This window comes from Mirounga leonina, unplaced genomic scaffold, assembly GCF_011800145.1.
Source record: "Mirounga leonina isolate KUSES-001 unplaced genomic scaffold, KU_Mleo_1.0 Mir_91, whole genome shotgun sequence".
In the NCBI taxonomy this organism is placed as follows: domain Eukaryota; kingdom Metazoa; phylum Chordata; class Mammalia; order Carnivora; family Phocidae; genus Mirounga; species Mirounga leonina.
The window spans coordinates 20,013,038-20,037,769 of record NW_023270839.1 but is presented as its reverse complement, the minus strand read 5'-3'; the positions used below and the strand labels follow the sequence as shown (position 1 = coordinate 20,037,769).

Below are 24,732 nucleotides of genomic sequence, written 5' to 3'. Positions count from 1 at the left end.
GCACAGAGGGAGAATGAGGGGGAGAAGCAGCCTCCCCACTGAGCAGAGAGCCCAATGTGGGACTTGATCCCAGGGCCCTGGGATCATGACCTGAGTCGAAGGCAGACACTTAACGACTGAGCCACCCAGGCACCCCTAAATTTTTATAATTTTTAACTACACAAGAAATACATGAATACATAGTTGGGGTAAAATAAAACAATAATTACAGATAAAGCTACAGTCCCCTGACTGTCACCTCCAGCCCCAGCCTCATCTCGAAAAACCACTGTGGTCATATCTAAGAGAAACCACTGCTACTAGTCTTTTGTCCATATGTGTATATATATATATAATCAATACAAGACTAGCTTGTTTTTGGTATGTCATGGTATCATCACATTGTACATATTTTTCTACAACTTGATTTTTTCCCACTCAACAGTATGTGTTGGAGCTCTACCCATGTCAATTAGTACCTATAAATCTCCCTCAAAATTTTCTACTTTGCAAAGTATTCCATAGTATGAGTGTAAGTAATTTATTTACCAGTCCAAATTTTTAAAAGATTTATTTATTTATGAGAGAGAGATAGCAGGGGTTAGGGGCAGAGGGAGAGGGGAAGCAGACTCTGAGCTGAGGTGGAGCCAGCTACAGGGCTCAATTGCATGAGCTTGAGATCAGACCTGAGCCAAAATGAAGAGCAGGATGCTCAACCGACTGAGCCACCCAGGTGCCCCTATACAGTCCTATTTTGATGGGCATTTAGGTTGTTTCCCATTTTCCAGTTAAATAAGCAATGTTGCAGGACACATCCTTATGTATGCCTTTGTACTCATGTGGTAGCATCTCTCTAGGATAGATACTGAGATGAATTATTATAATTAAATTACTATAATTTCCTTTCTATTTCCCTGATCATTTCACCCTCATCTCCCCTCACATCAAGGAGGACAAATATGCCCAATAGTAAATGTACCTTCTATTTGAACATCTGGTATCTGGGGTGAAGAATAATCCCAGCATTATAGGCAGAGATTAACTTGCCCCATGATGTATCCGGAAGATGAGATTTGGTCCCAGTGCTTGCTGTCAGGCAAATGTTGCCAAGGCTGTTGAGTGTTCTGGGTCACATGCCCAAACTGAATTGGAGCCAGTTAGTGATGTCTGTCTAGTCATCTAGTCTCCAAAAGGGGAGAACTTCTTTTTCCACTAATAGGGGAAAACCAAGAGCTTTCCCAGCTGACAGTGGGCTAGATGCCCTTTCTGAACATGAGTGAAGACCAGCAATGGGCAGCAAGTGTTGGGTAATGGAAAGAGCACAGGACTTGGGCCAGTAACCATAGGTTCAAGCTTAGACGAGACATGTAATCTGCCTGAGCCTTGTTTCCTCATCTCCAAGTGTGAATGACATGGCATTTCATCCCTCCAACATTGTGGTGAGGATTCAATGAGATAGAGTGTCTAGGATGGTGCCCAGCACATAGTACACAGGCCTCCAGTGAGGTGTTGGTTGAATTTGAAATAAGTGCAGAATGATTATGTAAAAGGTAGAGAACTCTATTCAAACTAGCAAATATCTTTTTTTTAAAGATTTTATTTATTTATTTATTTAGAGAGAGCAGGGGCAGCGGCAGAGGGGGAAGGAGAGGGAGAAAGAATCTCAAGCAAACTCCATGCTGAGTGTGGAGCCCAATGCAGGACTCCATCTCATGACTCTGAGATCATGACCTGAGCCAAAACTGAGTCAGACACTTAACTGACTGAGCCACCCAGGTGCCCTAACAATCTTTTATTACCTACAATGTGCTGATCATTATGCTTGTATTTCTTTTATAAGAAACCCCATACCCATTAGCAGTCACATCTCATTCCCACCTCTTCCCAGGCCCTGTCAAACCCTAATCTACCATCTGTCTCTATGAGTTTACCTATTCTGCATATTTCATACAAACTGAATCATATAATATGTGACCTTTCATGTCTGACTCCTTTCACTTAGCACAATGTTTTCAAGTTTCATCTATATGGGTATACCACATTCATTCATTCAGTAATCAGTTGATGGTCATTGGGTTGTCTCCATCTTTTGGCTACTATGAATAATGCTGCTATCAACATTCATGTACAGATTTTGTGTGAACGTATGTTTTCAATTTCTTGGGTACATACCTAGAAGTGGAATTGCTGGGTCATATGGTAACTCTATTTTTTGACATTTTGAGGAACTGCCATACTGTTTTCCAAAGTGACTGCACCATTTTACAGTCTCACCAGCAATGTTATAAGGGTTTCAATTTCTCCACATCCTCACCAACACTTGTTATTTTCTGTCTTTCTTATTAGAGCCATCCCAGTGGGTATGAAGTGGTATTTAATTTGCATTTCCCTAATGATTAATGATGTTTAGCATTTTTTCATTTGCTTATTGGTCTTCTGCATATGTTTTTGGAGAAATGTCTATTCAGATCAATTGCCCATTTTTTATTTATTTATTTTTTTTATCATTAGGTCGTACAAATTCTTTATATATTCTTTTTTAAGATTTTATTTATTTAAAAGAGAGAAAGAGAGCATGTGCAAGAGAGAGCATGAGCAGGGGAGAGGGGCAGAGGGAGAGGGAGAAGCAGGATCCCTGCTGAGCAGGGAGCCTGATGTAGGCCTCCATCCCAGGGCCCCGGGATCATGACCTGAGCCAAAGGCAGACGCTTAGCCAACTAAGCCACCCAGGCGCCCCTCTTTATATATTCTTGATACAAGTCCCTTATCAGATTTATGATTTACAAATATTTTCTCTCATTCTGTGGGTTGTCTTTTCACTTTATTGATGATGTACTTGAAACAAGAAGTTATTAATTTTGATGAAGTCCAATTTATAGTTTTTTCTTTTATTGCTTGTGCTTCTATTGTCATATCTAAAAAAACATTTCCTAGTTCAAGATCATGAAGATTTACCCCTATGTCTTTTTCTAAATATTTTATAGTTTAGCTCTTACATTCAAGTCTTTGATTGATTTTGAGTTCATATTGTATATGGTGTGAGGTAGGGGTGCAACTTCATTCATTACAAGTGTATAGAAATATAATTAATTTTTGATGAATGTGAATGAATGTGTCTACTAATTCCAAATTTGTGTGTGGATTTGTCAGGTTTTGCTATATTCAAGATCATGTCATATGTTAATAAAGATAATTGTACTTCTTTCCAATGTATATTGGCTAGAAAATCCAGCACAATGTTGAATAGATGGGGAGAGAGGAGACATCCTTGTTTTGTTCTTAATCTTAGGGGAAGTATCTAGTCTTACACTGTTAAGTATGGTTTTGGCTGTGGATTTTTCATAGATACTTTTTATCAGGTTGGACAAGCTTACTTATTTTCCTAGAGGTAATTTACTTGTATTTTTATTACAAGAGGGTGTTGGATATTGTCAAATATATTTATATTTGGTTTATATTTCTTATAATCTACATACGGGCTGAGACAAAACAGCTAGGCCTCTATCCTCATTGGCTTACATCTCGTGGTGGAAGACAGACAAATTAAAAAGTAACTACAAAAATATCTGAACATCTCATGCTGATCTTGAAATTAGTAGGCTCTCAGTAAAAGTTTGTTGATAAAAATGAACAAATGAGCATGATATTAACTAAACAAAGCAATTAAGTTTCTTGGTAAGTGATGAAGTTAAGTACTGTAGGTCAGTGGGAGATAGGGAGAAGGGTGGGTCAACTGGGGCAGGCTTCATGAAAGAGGTGGGTCTTCAACAGACCTTGGAGGATAGGTGGAATTTGGTCAGATATTTGGGTGGGACAGATGGAATGAGAGGGCATTCTAAGTTGGGGTTATAGCAGGATCAAAATACATGGACAGGCAAGGCTACCATTTGCTTGAGGACAGATTAGCTAGAGGAGAGGGCCCACACTGGGAATGGTGAGAAGTGAGAATGCAAGTGTAGGTAAAGACCAGGTGTGGAGGGTCATAAATGTCAGGTTAAGGAGTGTGCCTTTTGTATGGTGGGCTGTGGGGTATCTCAGAACTTTTAAAGCAAAACGATGTCATGATCAATTTGTCTTGAGGAAAGATAATCTGGTGATGTGTTAGGAGGGGGTAGTGTAGGAAGCAGGAGACCTGGTGAGGCTGTTATGGTCACTGGTATGAAGTGAGGAGGGCAGAAATGTGTAAATGTGGAAAGGGACAGGTGGACACCAGAGATATTTTAATGGGGTAGAGGGACTTGTCCACACATAAATGGATAAAGACTAAGAAGGAGGTAGGTGAGCCAATTGTGCTTTAAAGCTTGTGAGCCCAGGTGTCTGGGGACCACTGTAAGACCATGGTCAAACATGGAGAAGTCAGAAATGGAGCCCTTTTGGGGAAGACACCTTGGAGAACAGTGAGATCAATCTGTATTTTATTAGAAGCTCCAGAAGGTGGAGAGTGGGCCTTTTTCTTTTCTTTTTTTTTTTTTTAAGATTTATTTTTATTTGAGGAGGGGGAGGGGCAGAGGGAGAAGGAAAGAAGAGGAAACCCAAGCAGACTGCCCGCTGAGTGTGGAGCCCTACTCGGGGCTCAATCTCACAACCCTGAGATCATGATCTGAGCTGAAATCAAGAGTTGGACGCTTAACCGACTGAGCAACCCAGGTGCCCCCACGAGTGGGCCTTTCTTTGACTGTCCTCAGCATCCGAGATCCCAGAGCATTAGGCACATGGCATTAGTGGTGGTCAGAGAGTCAGCAAATTGCTGGGAGCATAGTACTAACTACCATTTCTAGATGTGGAGGCTGGTACGGGGGCAAGTGAAACTGTTAACTTGAGTCCAAAAACTGGATGCTAGGGTGAATCTGGAGACATGCTAGGCTGAAGGGAGTGATCACACTTAGCCAGGACTACAAAAGGGGTTAGACAGAGGCAGAAAACCATGCATCTCCAGGAGGAGGGTGTAAGCAAGATGGGGACAGAGGGTCCTGGAAGCGAGGAAGGGAGGGAAGAAGGAAGTAAAAAAGAGGCACTGGCATGCATGGATCCTCATTTAATCCTCATACCAACTGTGTAAGTCTGATATCATGGATTCTGTTTTACTGACTTGGAAACTAAGGCTCCGAGAGGTTAAGTTTCTTTCTCAAGTTTGTACAGCTAATAAGTGGTGGGCAAGATTGGGCCAGGCTCCACAACCCTGCTCTTTCATATGCCCCTGGCTCCCTGTTGCAGGGCTGGAGGTGGCCCTCACAGACTTCCAGAGCGCCTGGAACAACATGCAGCACCACACAGACGAGATCAGCTCTGACCGCCTCCTGGTCCGCAGGGGCCAGGCCTTCAACATCACTCTGTACTTCAGGAACCGGGGCTTCCAGCCAGGCCTGGACAATATCATCTTCGTGGCTGAGACTGGTGAGGACCCTTGGGGGGGGGGGGGGGGTGTGTGCGTGTGTGTGTGTGTGGTGTATTTAGGGAGATTCTGGAGGGTTGAGAAGTTACTGCAGAGAGCCTCTGTTCTGCTTCCCTCCCAGGACCCCTACCAGACCTGTCCAACGGGACTCGAGCCCTGTTCAGCCTGACAGGTCGTCATGGCCCCAGCCCGTGGATTGCCTCACTGGAGACCAACGGGGCCAACTCCCTGGAGGTGATCCTGTGCGCCCCTCCTGTGGCAGCTGTGGGTCGGTATCTCTTGAAAGTTCATATTGACTCTTTCCAGAGATTTGTCACAGCCTACCAGCTTGGGGAGTTCATCCTGCTCTTCAATCCCTGGTGCCCAGGTAAGGCAGAGTGCCTGTGGGGGTCTCTTGTCTCTGCCCCTTTGTCAATGCCACAGAGAGCCAGGCTCAAGGATTTCTAGATCCCTGTTCCCTGGCTACCAGAAACCTCCTAACTGCATGCACTCAGCATCTACTCCCAAGCACCAACAAACAGGGCAGGGAGAAGTTGCTATTTATTTGCTTATTTAGAATTTTAAAAACATGAGCCAAGTCATCTTTACTTAAAAAGAAAACTATTATAATTAAATTTGACCACTATTAACATCTACCTTTATCACACATTTTTAAAAAAGATTTTATTTGTTTATTTGGAGAGAGAGAGCAAGCAAGAGAGAGAGGATGAGGAGGGTGCGTAGAGGGAGAAGCAGACTCCCCACTGAGCAGGGAGCCCCAGGCGGGGCTTGATCCCAGGACTCTGGGATCACGATCCAAGTCGAGAGCCAACACTTAACCAACTGAGCCACCCAGGCGCCCCACCATACATTTTTAAGTTAACTTAGTTTTTTTTCATTATAAGAGTAATAAGCGCATTGCATTGAATGTGGAATGAAGTAAAGGGAAAGAAAGAAGAAAGAAGGAAAGAAGAAAAGAAGGAAGGGAGGGAAGGAAGGGAGGGAGGCAGGGAGGAAAGTATAAGGTGACAAGTAAAACCTTATCACAATCTCCAAGTTCCAACTTCCAGAGGAAAATCCTGTTCACATTTTCTTGTGCAGCCTTACAAAAATGTTCTATGCTTAAATAAATATGTATTTATACACATATGTGTATATGTGTGATTATATATTCATACCACAAATGGGATTATATAGTACATAGCATGCCTTAACTTGCTTTTTTCATTCAATAATTCAATTTTGAATGTATTTTCCTATTAATATGTTCTTTTTAATGGCTACAATTACTCCACTGTTTGGATGCACCAAATGTTTTTAACTAGTCTCCTATTTGTGGGTATTTTGGCTGTTTCCAGTTTTTGTCTTAGACAAACAAAGCTACAGGGAATAGCCCAGCACTACCTATCCCACAATCCCTGTCATCTAAATCTACCTGGGGGCAGAATAGTTATACAGACATACAGACATGTTGTGGGCAGAATGAAGGACAAGCCAAGAGGAAAGAGTGGGAAGAAAGACAGGAAGAGTTGAGAGTAGAGAATGTGGCTGGTGGGCTTTTGAGCAGAGGCCAGACTTAACAGTCTTACTTCTAGTTCGAGGATGTCCCTTCCCCTTCCTCCCTCTTATCTACCTGCTCCCCCAACCTTATCCTGAGGGGGCCAGGTGAGTCGTACCAGAACCTGAATGGGATCTAGCATCTCCAACCACCTCCCACCACCCACAGCAAGTGTCAATGAGCGGCCCAGAGTTCTCACCCATTAGCCATGTGAAAAGGCCCTGCCCCTGGTCAAGAAGGACAGTTGTCTGTCTCTCTCTATCTCTCCCTCTCTTACACACCCCTCTCCTGGCCTCCAAGACTGTGAGTTTCAGACTGTACTGAGGCCTCCCCTGAACTGTGAGAAGGAAAGTGATATCTGTGGGGACTTCTTTTTTGTAGCTGTACCCCATCCAGGTCCCAGGGAGACTCAGTATGAGAGTAGGGAGCAGTAGGGGCTGAAGTCAGGATCAGTGGATACCCCATCAGCATGGCCAAGATATTGGCTGGGGAGCCCCACCCTGGAGCTCTGGCCACTGCTAGCCCCTGCTGCAAGGAGGGATGTGTGTGGTCTCAACCGTGAACCCTCAGGTCTCACCACACTGGTGCAAGACCTCAATGAAACACATCTCTCCCAGGGGTCCTCCTCCACCGATGTCCATGCAGGCTAAGTCTGAGGAAGCAAGGAGAGTACTTTTACCTAAGTGTTTGACAGGACTTTCAGACTGTTCCAGGACCTGCAAAGGGGACACCTGCTCCCATGGCCTTTATTTATTCTCAATTTTAAAAAGATAATTTTTTATATCATGAAAGTAATACATGTTCATTCCAGAAAATCTAGAGAATACCAATAGGCAAAAAGGGAAAAAAATTACTATTAACACCTTTTAGAATAGCCTTCAAAATCCTCTGCATAAATATGTTTTTAACAAACATCAATTTATGCTGTAACATTATTACATAACCCATTTAAACTTAATATGTCATGTGTAGATTTCAATGCCTATATATACAATTTTGTGATCTTATATTAATAGTGTACAGAATTATGGCTATTTAACCAGCTCCCAAGAACCAGGCGTTTAGGTTGTTTCCAGCTTTTCAGTGTTATAAACAGCACTCAGATAAACAGCTTAGCATCCAAATCTCTGTCACTTCCTAAATACTGTCCTTAGATTAAATTCCTACAAAAGGAATGAGGAGGTTAATGTCGACCCAGAAATTCTGGTGTGCTCTTTTCCAATCGGGATTAGTTGAGTGTAGCAGAAAGATCATGGAATATGGTATCGTATGGACTTTGTGTTCAAATTTCACTCTGTACTTACATGTGATTTGGACAAGTTATCGCTTTGAGCCTGTTCCCTCAGTCTTGAATGGGGTCAGGATGTAAATGTGCTTTGCAAACCAAGAAATTCCACCAAAGGTAAATTTTTGCTGTTCAACCTCATGTTTGTATTGAACCCGCGGCTAGTGTTGGGGGATTATAGAAGGTTGGTCTCTCCAAGAACCAGCCGCCTTCTGCCTCTGTTTGTGTCATCCAATGCCCTCCCCAGAGCTCTTTTTTTTTTTTTTTAAGATTTTATTTACTTATTTGAGAGACAAAGAGAGCACGAGTGTGGGGATGGGCAGAGGGAGAGGGATAAACAGATTCCCCACTGAAGCCAGAGCCTGGAGCCCAGAGCCCAGAACAGGGCTCGATCCCAGGACCCTGAGATCATGACCTGACCTAAAGGCAGACGCTTAGCCAGTTGAGAAACCCAGGTGCCCCCAGAGCTTAGTTTCCATGGGACTTTGCCTTCTGGGGATGGGAATGGGGTGGGAAGGGCAAACTGACTTCTCTGCTTTGTGTCCTCCCACTTTGATTCCTAGAGGATTCTGTCTACTTGGACAGTGAGCCCCAGAGGCAGGAATATGTCATGAATGATTACGGCTTCATTTACCAAGGGAACAAGAACTGGATCCGCCCATGCCCCTGGAACTATGGACAGGTGAGTGTCAGCCCTACTCTTGGCTCATGGGAAGAGGGGAGCAGGAGCAGGGTAGGAGGATGCTCCTCATGCAGGGTCCACCCAGAACTGACAGATGGGAACAGTAAGATGTGAGATGACATCTGGGAGCTAGAGGAGCAGTCACAGATGGTTGGAAGGTGTTCTTTGCTGATCATGTCTTGTTTGGAATCAGGATCTAAGGGAAAAGAGCAGCTAAAGACACCCACCCTGGAATTCCATTGAGCACGATGATGAGGATGAAAGGACAAGAGTGATGATGGCCATGATGGTGCCTGGTTTTTGTTTGTTGAACTGTTTCCAGTAGGGCCCCCTCTGCCTCTCTCACTTCATCCTCATCGCCCAGGCCACGGACCCTAGGATCAGTTCTGTCACACTGAGGAAACTTGTCCCTGAACATCTCAGCCAGAAGCAGGGTTGGCGAGCAGCAGTGCATTTCCCTCCCGGTTACCATTGCCTCTTTGTTGGTTTTGATCAGATATCTGTTTCATTATAAAACTAATACATGGCTGTTTTAAAACTTTACAAGGAAACATGGCAAAAATAGGTACTTAGAGTATGAAGGCCATGCTAAGCACTGTCACCAGCATGGTGTATATTTCTCTACATTTTCTTTACTGTGCATATTCTAAAACTTTATTTTATTTGTAAAAATAGCATCGTGTTCATTGCAATGCTTTGTAACTCCTGCCTTAATGAAAGCCTGCCTCCCACATAAAGCTCAGCCTCCAGCGGGTGCTCCAGGAAGTCCAGCACCACGCCAGGGAAGAGGGGTCTCTCTCAACACTGTTGCCAGGAGAAGACCAGCCCCGGCTGCCAGATGGCTACTGGCTGGGAAATCCTGAGGGCCCTTGTGGAGTCTTGTGTCCATTTGATATGGGTTCCTTTCCTGGATTTGCCCAAATAGAACTCTAACACGTGACTTCAGTCACACAGCCTAGGCCCACCAGGTGGCTATAGGCAAGATGAAACTTGGCAACCTCAATGGGCCCCAATTGACCTCCCCAGCTCCTTACTTAGCATGGACAAATGAGGATCTGGAGAGTCCCTAGAGACAGGAGCTTACCGTCATCTGTGAGCAACAGAAGTGAGCAACTGCTTCTTTCTGAGCCATGGATCCCTCCCTTTCTCTTTCCCTCTCATTCATTGGACTTACATTGAATGCCTGCTAAGTGCCAGGCAGGGTGCTAGGTGCTAGGGATGTGAAAGTGAATTAAATACGGTCCCTGAGCTCACAGTGTAGTGGAGACTCAGTCGCATAAGCAGGTCGCTTACCATGCAGTAGGAATTGGCAAAGACTGAGATGAGCACAGGATGTTCTGGGAGCCTGGAGGAGGAGCACGTGGTTGGGCATGGAGCTGTCAGGGAAGCTTCCTAGGAAGGGAGGTGCTTGAACTGAGTTAGCCAAGTGGGGAAAATACCACAGAGGGAAGCATGAACCAAAACACAAAGGTGAGAAACAGTTTGGCCTGCTGAAAGGGTTACAAGGAATCTGGTGTTGGAGCAAAATCTGCTGGAGCAAAATCATGAAGCAGAAGGTATTGAGACATGAGGCTGAAGAATTAGAAGGGGGCCAGATCAGGGAAGGTATTATGTGACTTATAGAGGAGGTTAGGGCTTTGATTCTGAAGGCTTAGGGGCCTTTGAACATTTCAAAGCAGAAAAGTGAACTGATGAAACTGTCCCCTGGGGAAGATGGGTCAGAGAAGCCTCCTAATCTTGCTTATTGTCCAGGATATTACAATATGGGAATATTACATGGGAATAACTGCAATCATTTACTCTCATTCAACCTTGGAGTTGAATGTATGGAGTCCCTACTATGTGCTGGGCACTGTGCCAGGTCTGGGGCATAGAGTTACAAGCACAGCTGGAGAGGAACAGAGCATGTGCTCAGGCAGGGAAGACAGAACTTGGCTCTACCATACCTGAAGCTAAACCAGGCTCGGGTTCAGGGAAAGCCTCAGATAAAATGGCATGCATGCCAAGCCTGAAGGACAAGTCAGCCTGCCTTGGGTGGGAAGTTTTCATACCTCACATGCTATTAGTCATTCTAGAGCCTGAGTCACAGATGCCAAGGCAAGTTGGCACCAGCACCTGAGCAGTAGTTGCCAGTGATGAGCTGGGTCAGCAGCTGGAGGTAGAAGATGAGGCAACACAGTTTTAGCAAGAACATCCCATGGGCTTCGGGAGTGTGAGCATTGAAAGGTGAAGAGGGAGAAAGAGACTTTTTAACCAGTCAGACTATTGGAAAAAAAACTCGGGCGCCTGGGTGGCTCAGTTGGTTAAGCGACTGCCTTCGGCTCAGGTCATGATCCTGGAGTCCCAGGATCGAGTCCCGCATAGGGCTCCCTGCTCAGCAGGGAGTCTGCTTCTCCCTCTGACCCTCCCCCCTCTTGTGCTCTCTCTCTTTCATTCTCTCTCTCAAATAAATAAATAAAATCTTTAAAAAAACAAAACAAAACAAAAAACTCCAGGGATTTGATTTGTAGGCTATACAAACCGGGTGGGTTGTGACCACAGAGCGCTGAGACCCTGCACCTGCTCAGGAGGCAGTTTGGGTCTGGGCTACTGGACACAGTTACCTTCCAAACAGGTTTACATTCCACAAACACACTCTGTTGGAGAGCCGCGTGGGGTAGGTCATGAATTTCTTTCCATATCTACATGTGCCAATCATGGGTGTTCTGCCTCTCTGCATCTCCCCCCTTGTAGTTTGAAGAGACTATCATAGACATCTGCCTGGAGCTGCTAGACAAGAGCCTGAACTTCCAGATCGACCCAGCCACAGACTGTGCCCTGCGGGGAAGCCCCGTCTACATCAGCAGAGTGGTGTGTGCCATGGTGAGCTGGGCTCTGGCTCTGCCCACCCAAGGTGTGTCCAGGGAGGGAGGAAGGAAGCCATGTGTGGGGTGGGGGTGCCGACTCCCTGCAATGGGAGGGATGAAGAGTCAAGAGCAGGGGCCCTCTGGCAAGGCCAATTTGGCTGTGACTAGGGAAAAAATCTGGGTAACAGGTTTTCTCAGCCGAGCTCAGAATTCGCTGGGTGGGGGCCGTCGCCTCAATTAATTCCAAATTGCATGTTTTAGGGAAGGCTGAGTGTAGCTCTGGTTTGGGAAATGGTCTTATCTTTTCGAAATTTCCTTTGCTCTGAAGTATTTTTAAGAGCTCGCAGAGCCGAGCTCTAGCTTTGTAGGTAGAAATAGAATAACAAATTAATTAAGGAGACAAGTCAGAATGGCCAGCTTCCCACCCCGACCCCTTCCCTAGCAGGTCTGGAAATTTCCACGTGAAATGAGATCAAAGAGTCAGTTGTGTCTCAGGCCCACAGACCTTGGGAGGCAGCCCACACATCACATCTTGCTGAGGAAAAGGACACTTCTAATGTGCCTACGTATGGTTTCTCTTCAGATCAACAGCAACGATGACAATGGGGTACTTAATGGAAACTGGAGTGAGAATTACTTAGACGGCATCAACCCTGCGGAGTGGACGGGCAGCGTGGCCATCCTGAAAGAGTGGCATGCCACAGGCTGCCAGCCAGTGCGCTACGGGCAGTGCTGGGTCTTTGCTGCCATCATGTGCACAGGTAGGGAGCGGAAAGGGCCCCATGGAGAGAACCAAAGTGTACTGGCTCATGTCGTAGCCCTCTGAACCTCTCTCGTCCCAGGCTTGCACAGGTCCCACCAGGGAACATTTCGAGGGAAGCCCTTTCTGTAAAATGGCCTCATCACTGGCTCCAGGCTTCATGGGTCTGGGCTTATCTTAGAGGATGGTTCTGAGGTAGAAATCGTACCTTTCCCTGTTCTTCCTTTGATTTTGGACAACCTAAGAGCCTGACTAGAAACTGTCTGGTCCAAGACGGGAATGAGATGAAAGGCCAAGTAATTAGAAAACTTACAAACTGATTAGTGCCCTTTCTGAGCCTGTAGAGTGGTCTTGACATGGAAGGGAAATGTGCTTCACAGTGGTGGTGTGGGCCATGGGGTCAGAGCAAGATGGCGGTTGAAGTAAAATGACTTTGAATATGGAGTTGTCTCATGTTCAGCAGGCCTAGAGGCCTGACTCAGGATAGGGAGGTAGGTGATGGAGGAAAATGGGAGATCAGTTTTTCAGATAGGGAGTAGATGCTACACTAGTAGAAGAAAAGCTAAAAAAAAATGTATGGGGGGTGGGGGCGCCTGGGTGGCTCGGTCAATCAAGCATCTGACTCTTGATTTCAGCTCAGGTCATGATCCTGGGGTCGTGAGACGTCTCTCAGGGCTCAGCAGGGAGTCTGTTTGAGATTCTCTCCCTCTCCTTCTGCCACCAACCTCCACGTGGCCCCACCCCCGCTCAGGCTCCTGTGCTCGTTCTCTCTCTCTCAAATAAATAAATAAATCTTTTCAAAAATTAAAAAATAAAATAAATTAAAAAATATGTGTGGGAGAAAGAAAGCAGATGGAAGTTGATTTGTAGGTGGCAAGAGGGCAAGCAGAAGAAAGGGGGGGAGCGATGAATCTTGAGACAACTGACACCTGGAAATGAGTCACACATTAGAGATAGCAGGAGGAAGACTTTTGCCTCACCCAGGGCCCAACTTGCTACTGGTCCTGACCCTCACCCTGCCCCCCATGCCTAGGCCAGCTCTCAGCCTCTAGGCATGCATATGTGTATACTTGACTTGGGTCACAGTCAGGAAATTCTTATTCTTGTTAGCTGGGGCAAGAGGCCAAATAACAACTTTTGCTCACAGGACTCTCTAGTCCACCCCAGGGAGGCCAGCTTAGTGTTTATTGCAGGCTCAGCCTTTCATGTAGAAAGTCCCTATATGACAAGGGCGCCTGGGTGGCACAGTTGGTTAAGCATCTAACTCTTGGTTTCGGGTCAGGTCGTGATCTCAGGGTCATGGGATTGAGCCCCACGTCAGGCTCTGTGCTCAGCATGGAGTCTGCTTAAGAGTCTCTCTCTCTCTCCCTCTCCCCCTCCCCACTGTGTTCTGTCTCTCTCTGAGATAAATAAATAAATCTTGAAAAACAATAACAACAACAACAACAAAATTCCCTGTATGGCAAAACCTGGTGCAGTCTGTGTGCACATGTGTGCTAAGCCCATCTCTGGGCTCTTGGAGGAAGCCTAGGGACCTCCCCACCTCCAGCTGCTGAGGAGCGAGCGCCAGGCCTCTGGCCAAGGGTACATGGAGGTTTCTGTCAACACCTACAGAGGATGACTTCACATGGGTTGATGAGGAAGAAGTCCTGAGCTCTTCCTCCTCTGCCACTGCAGAGCCTCACCTTGAGTTGGAGGCTTTGATTGCCCAGGGACAGGAAACCAGGAATTCAACAGCTTTGATGCTCAGAACCACAGAGACATGAGTGAACTGGGATGTCTCGGTCATCCAGGGAGCAGGCACAGGACTGGCAGGCAGAGAATGGATCATTCTTGTGCATGATGGAGAGGGAACTTTCCTCTGCATGGAAAAACCTAGAGACTAATGGGCTGGGTGTGTGTGTGGAGAGGGAGAGGACAAGGGTTTTGGGTGTGGTTGTCTGGAACTGGATGATGAGAGGGGTGCAGCCAGTGAATGGAGATTATGCAAGGAGAGCAGGCCAATTAAAATGTTTTTGAGAATCATGGCCCCTTAGTGACCTGGGAAGCAAAAGGTTGGGCAAAGTGGGTCAAATGTGGCTTGATCCACCTGTAGCTCAGGCAGCAGCAGCCTTCCCCAAAAGGGCCAGCATGGTGTATATTAATAAATATATCTGTTTGAAAAACTCATTTATTCATCCAGCCACACTTATTGAGTCTTTATTCTAGCTAGGCACGGTGCTTTAAGTACTCTTGGATACAAAGACGGGCAAGACCCAGCCTTTTTCCTCCACTAAAAGTTAAGGATTTATCAAATTCCTTAGCTCCATATAGCTGCCAAAGCACATTTATTAGTACTATTATTTCACACTCACAATAGCTGTCATTTACTGGGGACCTCTTTTGTGCCAGGCACTGTGCTAAACTCTTGACAACCTAGAACAATGGTGAGGCATGTGGACTCTGGAGATAGGCTGCTTGGGTTCAAGTGCCAGCACTACCATCAGTTGGCTGAATAGCCTTGGGCAAGTCACTTAGCTTGTGCCCCAGACTTATAATGGAGGAAGTAATAGTATCTACCTCAGAGGGTTATTGGAAGGATTGAGGGAATTCGTATATGGAGAGTCCTAAGAATAAATAGTTTCTGGCTACAGTGAATGTTTAGTAAGTACAGCTAGGGTCACCTCGTTTGATCCCCCCAAATGACCTTGTGAGGTAGGGTCTATCATCATCATCTTCACTTTGCAGACAAGGAAATTGAGCAGCAGGGCCAGTCCCAAGTGTGGCAGGCTGTGACCACTAGGCTGTACAGACGCATAAACCTCACCAGCAGCTGCCATTTACCCAGCATCCTCTGGGCTTCAGGCACATGCTGGGCACTTTCACTCATGACCACCTGCAAAGTAGATATCATTACCATCATCTTACAGATGAGAAAACTGAGGCTTGAAGTGATCAAGTGACCCTTGTCTGACTCAGAAATGCATTCTTCCCTCTGCAGCACTGCCTCTGTTCAGAACGGCCTTTTTAAAATCAACATATTGGGCGCCTGGGTGGCTCAGTTGGTTAAGCGACTGCCTTCGGCTCAGGTCATGATCCTGGAGTCCTGGGATCGAGTCCCGCATCGGGCTCCCTGCTCGGCAGGAAGCCTGCTTCTCCCTCTGACCCTTCCCCCTCTCATGTGCTCTCTGTCTCAAATAAATAAATAAAATCTTTAAAAAAAAATAAAAATAAAAAAATAAAATCAACATATTAATTTCAACTTCCTCAAGAAAAATCACCAAAAGGAAAATTTGCATGCATCAAAGATACACTTATAATTTTCGAACAGGCTTTTTCTTTGACATCCATTTAGTTGGCTGTTATTTTGGGAATTTCAGACAAATCTCTGGCCTACCTTTTCTGTACTCCAGGCTGGCCACCCACAGCTCTTAGTCATCAGGCTTTTCCTGTTCTGGCCATCCACTCCCTGTGACCGGGAACCTGGAGAGAGTTCCAGCAGGTACCCCCCTCCACTGGCCATTTGTCAGGGTTCTAAGGCTGGTTCCTTTACACTCTCCTTGCCCTTTTATTTATTATTTATTTTTTTTATTATGTTCTCTTTGCCCTTTTAAACTGCACTTTTTTTTCTGTGTCCCAGGGCAGACTAACTCACAGTGCCCCAGTACTAACCCTCCTCACTGCAGTTCCCAGAGCTGGGGTGGGTGTTAACTTCATCACCATGTCTCCCTCTCTCTTGCCACTCTCCATGTGGTCTATCTTTTGTTGTGCAGAAGCTGTTCAGTCAGCCCTCAGTTCTTCTTCAGAGGAATTGCTCTATAAATAGGTGTAGATTTGGCGTGTCTGGAGGAAGTGAGTTCAGGGTCTTCCTACGTCGCCATATTGGACCGGAACTCCTGAATTGTACACTTTACAAGGGTGAATTTTATGGTATGTGAATCATATCTCAATAAAGTTGGGGTTTTGTTTTTGTTTTAAAGTCAGGCATCCTAGGAAGGTGACTGGTCTGTTCCTGCCCACAGCTGCATGGGGTGGGGGCGGGGGCAGCAATGACTTGAAAGACATGAACGTTTACTGTGAGCAGGTCTATGGGGCATGATCCCCTCCTCTGTAGACACCTGGGCCCCGGAGCCATGGTGGGAAGGGTGGTGGGAAATGAGGAGGCTGTGTTGCTCGGGCCTGGGCCCTCCTCCCTTCACCCAAAACTACCCCATGTGTATATCTTTTGTATATTGGATCCCCTCTTATGCCTTGCCTTGCAATGATCCTCTGCTTAAAACTTTTGAACACACCTGGGCTAGATGCCCATCTAAGATTGCCTCTCACTCAGTTGTGTAGTGGCCTCTATAAAGTACCTCATTATCTTCATTTGAATACAACTCTTATTCTCATTGTTTTTACTGAACCTTTAGCTCTCACAAAAGGTACCTCAGCCAACGTCCTGGTGCATTATTTTGCCTCAACCTTTGGCTCAAACACAAATCTATTATTCTCCATTGATTTATGAGACATCTTGGATTGTGTGGAATGGATTGTGTGGTTTAGTACATGTCTGGCACCTAGAAAAATACCTGGCACATGATTAGCTTTACATAAATGTTAGCTATTACATTTAGTCGTACTGATACTGTTTTAATCTCAGCCTTTTGGACTCCAGAGGTCTTGCTGGGTCTCACTCACAAAGTGTTTCTAGTCATCCCCTAAAACTCAGTTCCCCATCATCTCCATCACCTTTTTTACATTATTTCCTTTCTTTGTTCCATGGAGTGTTTAGGGTTAAATTAATCATATTCCTCATTTCATAATATTTATCATAACAGGTCTGCTTCAGGCCCCTTTTTAAAAAATTAATTAACTAATTGGTGTTTCCTCCCTTTTGTCTTATAATCTGTTCCTATTCACCTCCCCCCATGATAGGGAAACATTTTGATGTATTTAATATGTAACATTGTCTCTGAAAGTCCTCTTACAGAAGAAAGAGTGTATTGTTATAGTGCAATATTTTGTCCAAAATTTTTTTGTTTTATATATTGTATTTTTCATCTTTATAAGTTCCATGAGATCATCTTTCTATCTTCCATTTCACTTCTTATGTTCATGTTTTCCTTTACCTCCTCTTGAGCATATTTATAATATTTAAAATAGCTGTTTTAAGGTCCTTGTCAGTTAATTCTATCATCTCCGTCATTTCTAGATCTAGTTCTATTGATTGACATTTTTCCTGGTTATGAGTCATATTTTTCTGCTTCTTTACATGCCTGGTAATTTAAGTAGACAATTTTTTTTTTTGAGAGAGAGAGAGAATGTGTGAGTAGGGAGAGGGACAGAGGGAGAGAGAGAGAGAGAGAATCTTAAGCAGGCTCTACGCTCAGTGTGGTGCCTGATGTGGGGCTCGATCTCTGATATCATGACCTACATTGAAATCAAGAGTCGGACTCTTACCCGACTGAGGCATCCAGATGCCCCTATAGTAGACATTATTTTTTAGAGCAGTTTTAAGATTCATTGCCATTGCAGACAGTCAAGAACAGTTCTAATATGACCTTGTGAAGGTATATCTGAAAAGTCAAGACAATATAACCATCTGGGTTTAAGCAACAATTAAAGGCATAGGAGCAGAAGATACTTTTACCATTTGGAAGCTTAATGTGTCCAGGGAGAAATTAAAAGATGCTAAATATCATCACATTTAAATGCAATCACTTCAACTATTAGCTGAAGCTTTGACTGTATTCTTCAGTATAAACCATGGAAGTGTGGCAGCAAAGCTGACCAAACAAATTTCAACAAATGGAACTCTAACTTTCCACTGAATTCTCTTTTAAACGGGAGCCACATTTCCACATGAAGAGGTAGTAGGGGAGCAGTGGAGGGAAAAGAACTGGTGAGAAGCTTTGCGGCCAGTCCTGAGACAGACTCCATGTTTTAATACACCACTGGGATGATGTCCCTCACCAGTCAAAAATGAGCTGTGCTCCTTGAGGACAGGAATGTCTTTCACTTTTGTGTATGCGTCTAACCCATTGCCTGGTTAATCTCAGGGGCTTGATACGTATCACTGAATGAGTGCTGAATGGCTGAGAGCCATTAATGAGCATCTACTCTGTGCCCAGCACTGTGCTGGAAACAAAGAAATGCAAGAAAAATGTCCTCTATGAGTCCTACTCTAGGTGGATTTGTGATCTGGCTGACAAGATAAGACAAATGCAGGAGATCCCAGAGAGTTCCATCCAGTGATAAAATATGCGGCACAGGTGAGAGCATGGGAAGGGAGGCCAGTGTGGCATGAAGTAGGCAGTGAAAACTTCACAGAGAACGGTGCACTGAGAATGAGGTGTTGCTGGGATGCCTAGCGAAGTTGCAGTAGTGGTGTGGCTTGTCGCTAGAAGCATGAGGATGCTTTGCGATCAGAGAAACATGGGCTTAAATCCTGCCCTGGCTCTCCTCTTTCTGCCATGTGATCTCAACCTCTCTAAGCTTCAGATTTCTCCTCTTTAAAGTGAGGAGAACCCCAGCGTTGTGGAGATGATTTAATGAGATCATGCCTGTGCAGTGCTTGGCACCGTGCCCGGCATGATGTCGTCAGCTGGCAAGGAGGATAAGTGCAACTGGGGATGTGTTTAGAAGCAGCAAGGTCTCCATACAGGCTCAAGATTCAAATTCAGGAGCTGTGGGCACACAGGGAGAGATGAGTCCATGAGACAGGATGAGCTCTTTGCGGGAGGACAGAGTAAGCAGGACAGAGGGAGCAAGAGCCCAGGAAAAATAGATGTGTATGACTTCATGCAGATCTGAGCACTGTTAGCTCCCATTGTGTGATGTGGAAGCTAAGGGAGACCTCACTCCCCATGTAAACAACCATTCTAGCCCCACCGTGGCCTCACTGGGACAAGTTGTTGTTCCCCATCCCAGGCCTCTCACAAGCCAGGAAGAGGAATGAGTGGGAATGGATCAGGGCAAATCCATCACCACTCAAAGCTTATGCTCTACTGACAGTCAAGCTTGATACCCAAAGCATAGCCCAGTCATTACGATAGTGCTGTGTGTCAAGTCAGAAATCACCGGAATGGGCAAAAGATTCATGAGACACTCAATTCACCCATCTAGCAACGAGGCACCAAATTTCTGCAAAACAGGTCTGGCTCTGTGTTGTTAATGGCTGTATAATGGTAAAGATGAATATTACACAATCCCTGCCCTCAGGAGGGCCAACTAGCAAACAAATCATTACAAGCCATGTGCTATGTCTACTAGAGAACTTCAGAGTGCTGTGAGAATAATGACCTGTGTTCAGGTGGGAAAGGTCCATCCAGCCTTGTTGAGTAGGAGCAGATACCACCACCGACACTCCAAGTGGCTGTTTATGAATTCATCAGTCAAGGTGCATTTCGCAGGCTTGCTTCCTGCTCTCCCTGCCCACCCTCCTTGGCGTGCCTTCTCTTATCATCATAAGCGGTACCCACCCTCCTGACTGTAATCTTAGCATAAATGTGTTCAGCGCAATTCTCCTGAGTCACCTGAATGCTCTTGCCTTACTCCTGTCTCATGTTCCTTTAGTGGCAGCTTTTCCAAACTTCACCCTCCCCTCTGAGACTGTCCTGTTTTACCTCCACCCACAATTCACTTGTCAGCTCTCCTCACTCCCTGCCCTCATTCCTTGGCCCTGCACAGACCTGCCACTCCAAGAGAGCTCCAGGTTCCCCTCTGGGCTTCTCTCCTCTCCATTCCAAGCTGTATCCAGAGATGTGTCCCCACCCTGACCTGGAGAGGATTTGTGCCAATATTTGATCACATAGGAAAATGCTTGATGTGTTTAATAAGATGAAAACACTAGAGCGCTGAACTGTGTGCATAATACTGGGAGGGGGGCTCAGAATTGAGTACGAGCTCAACAGTGAAATCAGGATTTGAGTGATAGGTCTGCAACTTCCCAACTGTGTGACTTGGGTCAAGGTTGCCAACTTTTCTTAGCCTCTGATTCTTAATCTTTTAACGTGAGGATAATAATAGCAGCTTCTATGTAGAGTTGTCCTGAGGATAAATTAGCAACATGCCTGGCAGGTATTATTATTATTGAATTATTTTTATTATATTATTATTGAATGGGGTGACCTGCCAATGCTGGACTTGAAGTGGGAGGGTCCCCAGAGCATTGGTGGTAGGACAGGCTGGGGGATATTGCTGTACGTAAAGAGTGCAGAAGGGGGGAAATATGGCAGGGGACAAAGAAAAGAAGTTGGCTGGCAAAGGGAAGATACCTCCTCAGGAATAAAAGCAAGGGTGTACCTCCTTTCTAGAATTTCTCTACCAGGTATACTCTCACTTTTCTAAGCTTTTGTTACAGTTTCCATCCTTTTCTGCCTTCCTTTGTGATGCTTTCCTTGATAAGTTTCCAAGACAATACACCCATGGAGAGGGGGGAGTCCAAGCCACAGACCTCTTTGTCTAAGAATTTGATGGTCTGAGCCAAAATTCTGGCCAAGAGAGAAAGTGAGACTGAGTCAGGCCACTGAGTCTTGCCAAAGGGGGTGTGCCTGTCCCCTGCTGCTTGCAGGCAGGAGAACTCACAACTTGCTTGGCCTTGGCATTGTTTGTCTGAGCAACCAGAAGCCCAACCTTTGCCTGGAGTCTCTTCCATGAGCCCCAGAGAGGAGCTCAGGAAGGTGGGGAGAGAGGTTGGCAACATCCCCAACCCATAGCCACAGACAGCTCCTGCCCGTCCTGCAAGTGCCAAATGAATGGTTTCCCTGGGCCCAGGGAATCCGTAAGATTCCTGAATCCACAGCCCATAGGAGATTTTTTTTGCTCTTTCTGCAGTGATGAGATGCCTGGGGATCCCCACCCGTGTGATCACCAACTTTGACTCTGGCCACGACACAGATGGAAACCTGATTATAGATGAGCGTTATGACAGCATGGGCAGGATCTTGGAGAATAAGAAGAAGGACAGTGTCTGGTGAGAGACAACCTCTCCGTCTCTTTCCAGGGCAAACCCCTTCAGCAGAGAGTGGGTCAGGCCTGCGCCCACGAGCGTGCTGCCCTCTCATGCCCCCCTCACTTTCACCAGTCCCAGGGCTCTGTATCCCCAACTCAAAGGCTGAGACACAGCTGAACACAAAACCGATTCTGAGTTTAGGATCCTCACATCCCAAGAGCTTTCTCCCCTGGGTGAGGTTTCCCTCTTTGTCATCTCCTTCATTTAATATCAGCCTGTAGCTCTGGCCACAGGCGGGCCTGAAGCCTCACCTCCAGACACACCATGACTGGCCCTGTGAGTCAGCAGCACACACAGGAAAGGGCCATGAGGATGTTTTGGAGGGAGTGAGAGAGAGATTTTTTTTTTTTAAGATTTATTTATTTATTTATTTGAGAGAGAGAATGAGAGAGAGAGAGCACATGAGAGGGGGGAGGGTCAGAGGGAGAAGCAGACCCCCTGCTGAGCAGGGAGCCCGACGCGGGACTCGATCCCGGGACTCCAGGATCATGACCTGAGCCGAAGGCAGTCGCTTGACCAACTGAGCCACCCAGGCGCCCGAGAGAGAGATTTTTAACTTCAGTTAGTTCTAGAAGCCTTCACTCTCTATTCACAGAAGAAAGCTATTTTCTGAGCAAGTCGAGGCTCACACAGGAGGAAGAGCTGCTACCATTCACCCACGGAGGTTTGAAGGCCTAGGGTGCACTAAATCTTTCTACTTAGCAGGCCATTTGCCCACCATCCCCTGCCTTGCTCTGCAAAGAACACAAGCACTACAAGCTCTCCCTTAGCTTCATTTGACACTGACTCCTCTGGCTTCTCCTTTAGGAACTTTCACGTGTGGAATGAATGCTGGATGGCCCGAAAGGATCTCCCTCCTGGATATGGAGGCTGGCAGCTGCTGGATGCCACCCCTCAGGAGACAAGCAACGGTGAGGCTGTCCAGAAGGCGGAACCCGCTCCCGCAGACACCACCCTTGCCCCTGCCTGACCCCGCAGCAACAGCCCATCATGGCTCTTCTGTTCTCCTCAGGCCTCTACTGCTGTGGCCCTGCCTCGGTCAGAGCCATCAGAGAGGGAGAGGTGGAGCTGAACTATGACACAGCCTTTGCCTTCTCCATGGTGAATGCTGACTGCATGTCCTGGCTTGTCTACAGAGGGAAGGAGCAGAAAATTCACCGGGACACGAATACGGTTGGCAATTCTATCAGCACCAAGGGCATTCAAAGTGATGAGCGAGATGACATCACGGAGAACTACAAATACATAGAAGGTATGACGGAGCCAGCCCCTGCCAGAGACCAAGTCCTAGGGACACCCTCCCAGCCAGCTAGGGAACCAGACAGAATCTGAGGGACAGAACCCAGGTCCACTGTCTCCTCAGTTTTAAGGTCCCAGTTGAGATGTTCCCACTGCCTCACTTGCTTGTGCCCACCACCACCCCACATCCCACAGGCCAGTGAGCAACCTCCACAAGACGGTCACATTGACCATAGGGCCACTGACAGGCATCCCATCAATAGTATGTGAGTTCTTCACTCTGCCTTCCTGAAAAGTTAGCCTCCTTCTCAAGATGGGAGGGGATTTAGTAAACCCTATCCTATTAGTTAATTTAATGAATTTCATTTAACATATTGTCTAATTAACTTTGTTTTATGAGTATTTGGAAGACAATCCAGACCACCAACCAGCACCACAGCTAATATAAGGCCGAATGTTTACTCCAACACCTACCCCCTGCAGAGGATGGGTCTGGGGGGTGGGGGGACCTGGCAGGGGCTTCTTACTCAAGTCAGCAGGGGTGAATAGGCAACTAAAGTAGTCAAGCATGAACTACTTCCCAAAATTTGAGAAACACCAACCACTCGGTTCAACCACAAGGGAGCCAAGTGAAAATATACAGTCTATGAGGGCCAGAAGCTGAGTGAGGGGCAGGAGCTAAGCAAGAGTGAATCAGGAAAATAGGGGAGTGGCAGGTAGCTGAGCAGTTGCTGGGAGTCCTGGGGAGTAGGTATCTGTGGTTTGTCTATGTGGGCCTTTGGGACCCACAGGGAAGCTCCAGAATCTGAGCCTAGGAAGGGGTTTTACACAGTGAGAGGCAAGCATTGAACACAGCCCAGGATGCTGCTCATCATCCCCTTCACCTCCATCCACTCTGGGGTTATCTTGGTGGGGTGCCCAGAGCAGGTCCTGAGGCAAGGATTCAAGTACAAGTGGTTGATCTGTGAGGCCATCCAGGAACTAGTGGAAGGAAGGAGAGTGAGCAAGTGAGACAGGGGAGGGGAGGAGGCCAACACAGGGTGCCTCGTCAAGCCCGTTAGCAGCACAGGCAGCTGGAGCTCAGCTCCTGCTGGGGGGCTCTGTGAGTGGGGTTGCCAGGGAAAATACAGCATGAGTAATTCTTTCATCTAACCATGTCCCAAATTATTTGTTGTTAATCTGAAACTCAATTTAAATGGCCCTGTATTTTTATTTGCTAAATCTGGCAACCCTATCAGGGATTCAGTATCAAGTGTAGAACACCACCACAGATTTATCCTACCCAAGAGGCAAGGGGGCTAGGCTATTTATCCACCAACTCCTGTCAGTCAGGGATTGAGGCCTTCTCCTTGGGGTATCAAGTCCCTAGCACTTTCGGCCTGCTCCACACATAGGCTAAGGCAGCTCTGGTAGTGAAGAAAGCCTCAACAGAGTGGAAGGTGCTAGAATTTGGAAGTAGGGCACGTGGGCACTGAACTGGCGAGCACTAAGGGGATGTGGCGGCGGGGGGGGGGGGGGGGCATTGACAGCATTTGCTAGAGGTCCACGGGGTTCCACTGTATTTTGGGGGGTTTGTAGCTATATTCCTGTGGGCCTGAGGGTGCTGCTCAGTCGGGCAGTATTTGATCTCCTCCCACTCAGCCTAACAGGATCTGGGGGTAGAGCAGACCACAGGTGAGCTAAATCTAATTCATATCTCCCTGGGCCCACTCTTGCTGAAGCAGATGCCTTGAGATCCTCTTCTGCCTGGAACCAGGCTTAGAATAACCCCCAGAGCAAGGGGATAAAAAGTGCCTCTGCCTGGGGAGGATGTGGGGGCAGACTGAAGGGGTGGGGACAGACACTGGGGGCAGTGAGTGCTAGGTGAACACATCTGCTAGGATTATTAGGGAAGCACGGGTGAGTATTCCTGCCACAGTACCTCCCAGGACCGAAGCCAGGCCTCTCTGGGAATTCAGCTTGCTTGAATTTTATTTTACTTTATTTTTTCTTTTCTTTCTTTCTTTCTTTCTTTCTTTCTTTCTTTCTTTCTTTCTTT

General features: G+C 46.3%; 1 protein-coding gene across 1 annotated transcript in view; it reads left to right on the top strand.

The window, feature by feature from the left end:
• The first annotated feature begins 2,077 nt into the window (after positions 1-2,077).
• Positions 2,078-24,732, top strand: part of TGM5 (transglutaminase 5) — a 26,972-nt gene continuing 4,317 nt past the window's right edge. Inside the window, exons 1-9 of the mRNA XM_034994603.1 lie at positions 2,078-2,123; positions 5,194-5,373; positions 5,493-5,738; positions 8,757-8,875; positions 11,609-11,737; positions 12,305-12,482; positions 21,278-21,416; positions 22,263-22,366; positions 22,468-22,707. Of these exons, the coding sequence (XP_034850494.1) occupies positions 2,078-2,123; positions 5,194-5,373; positions 5,493-5,738; positions 8,757-8,875; positions 11,609-11,737; positions 12,305-12,482; positions 21,278-21,416; positions 22,263-22,366; positions 22,468-22,707 (1,381 nt within the window). The remainder of the gene's footprint in view (positions 2,124-5,193; positions 5,374-5,492; positions 5,739-8,756; positions 8,876-11,608; positions 11,738-12,304; positions 12,483-21,277; positions 21,417-22,262; positions 22,367-22,467; positions 22,708-24,732) is intronic.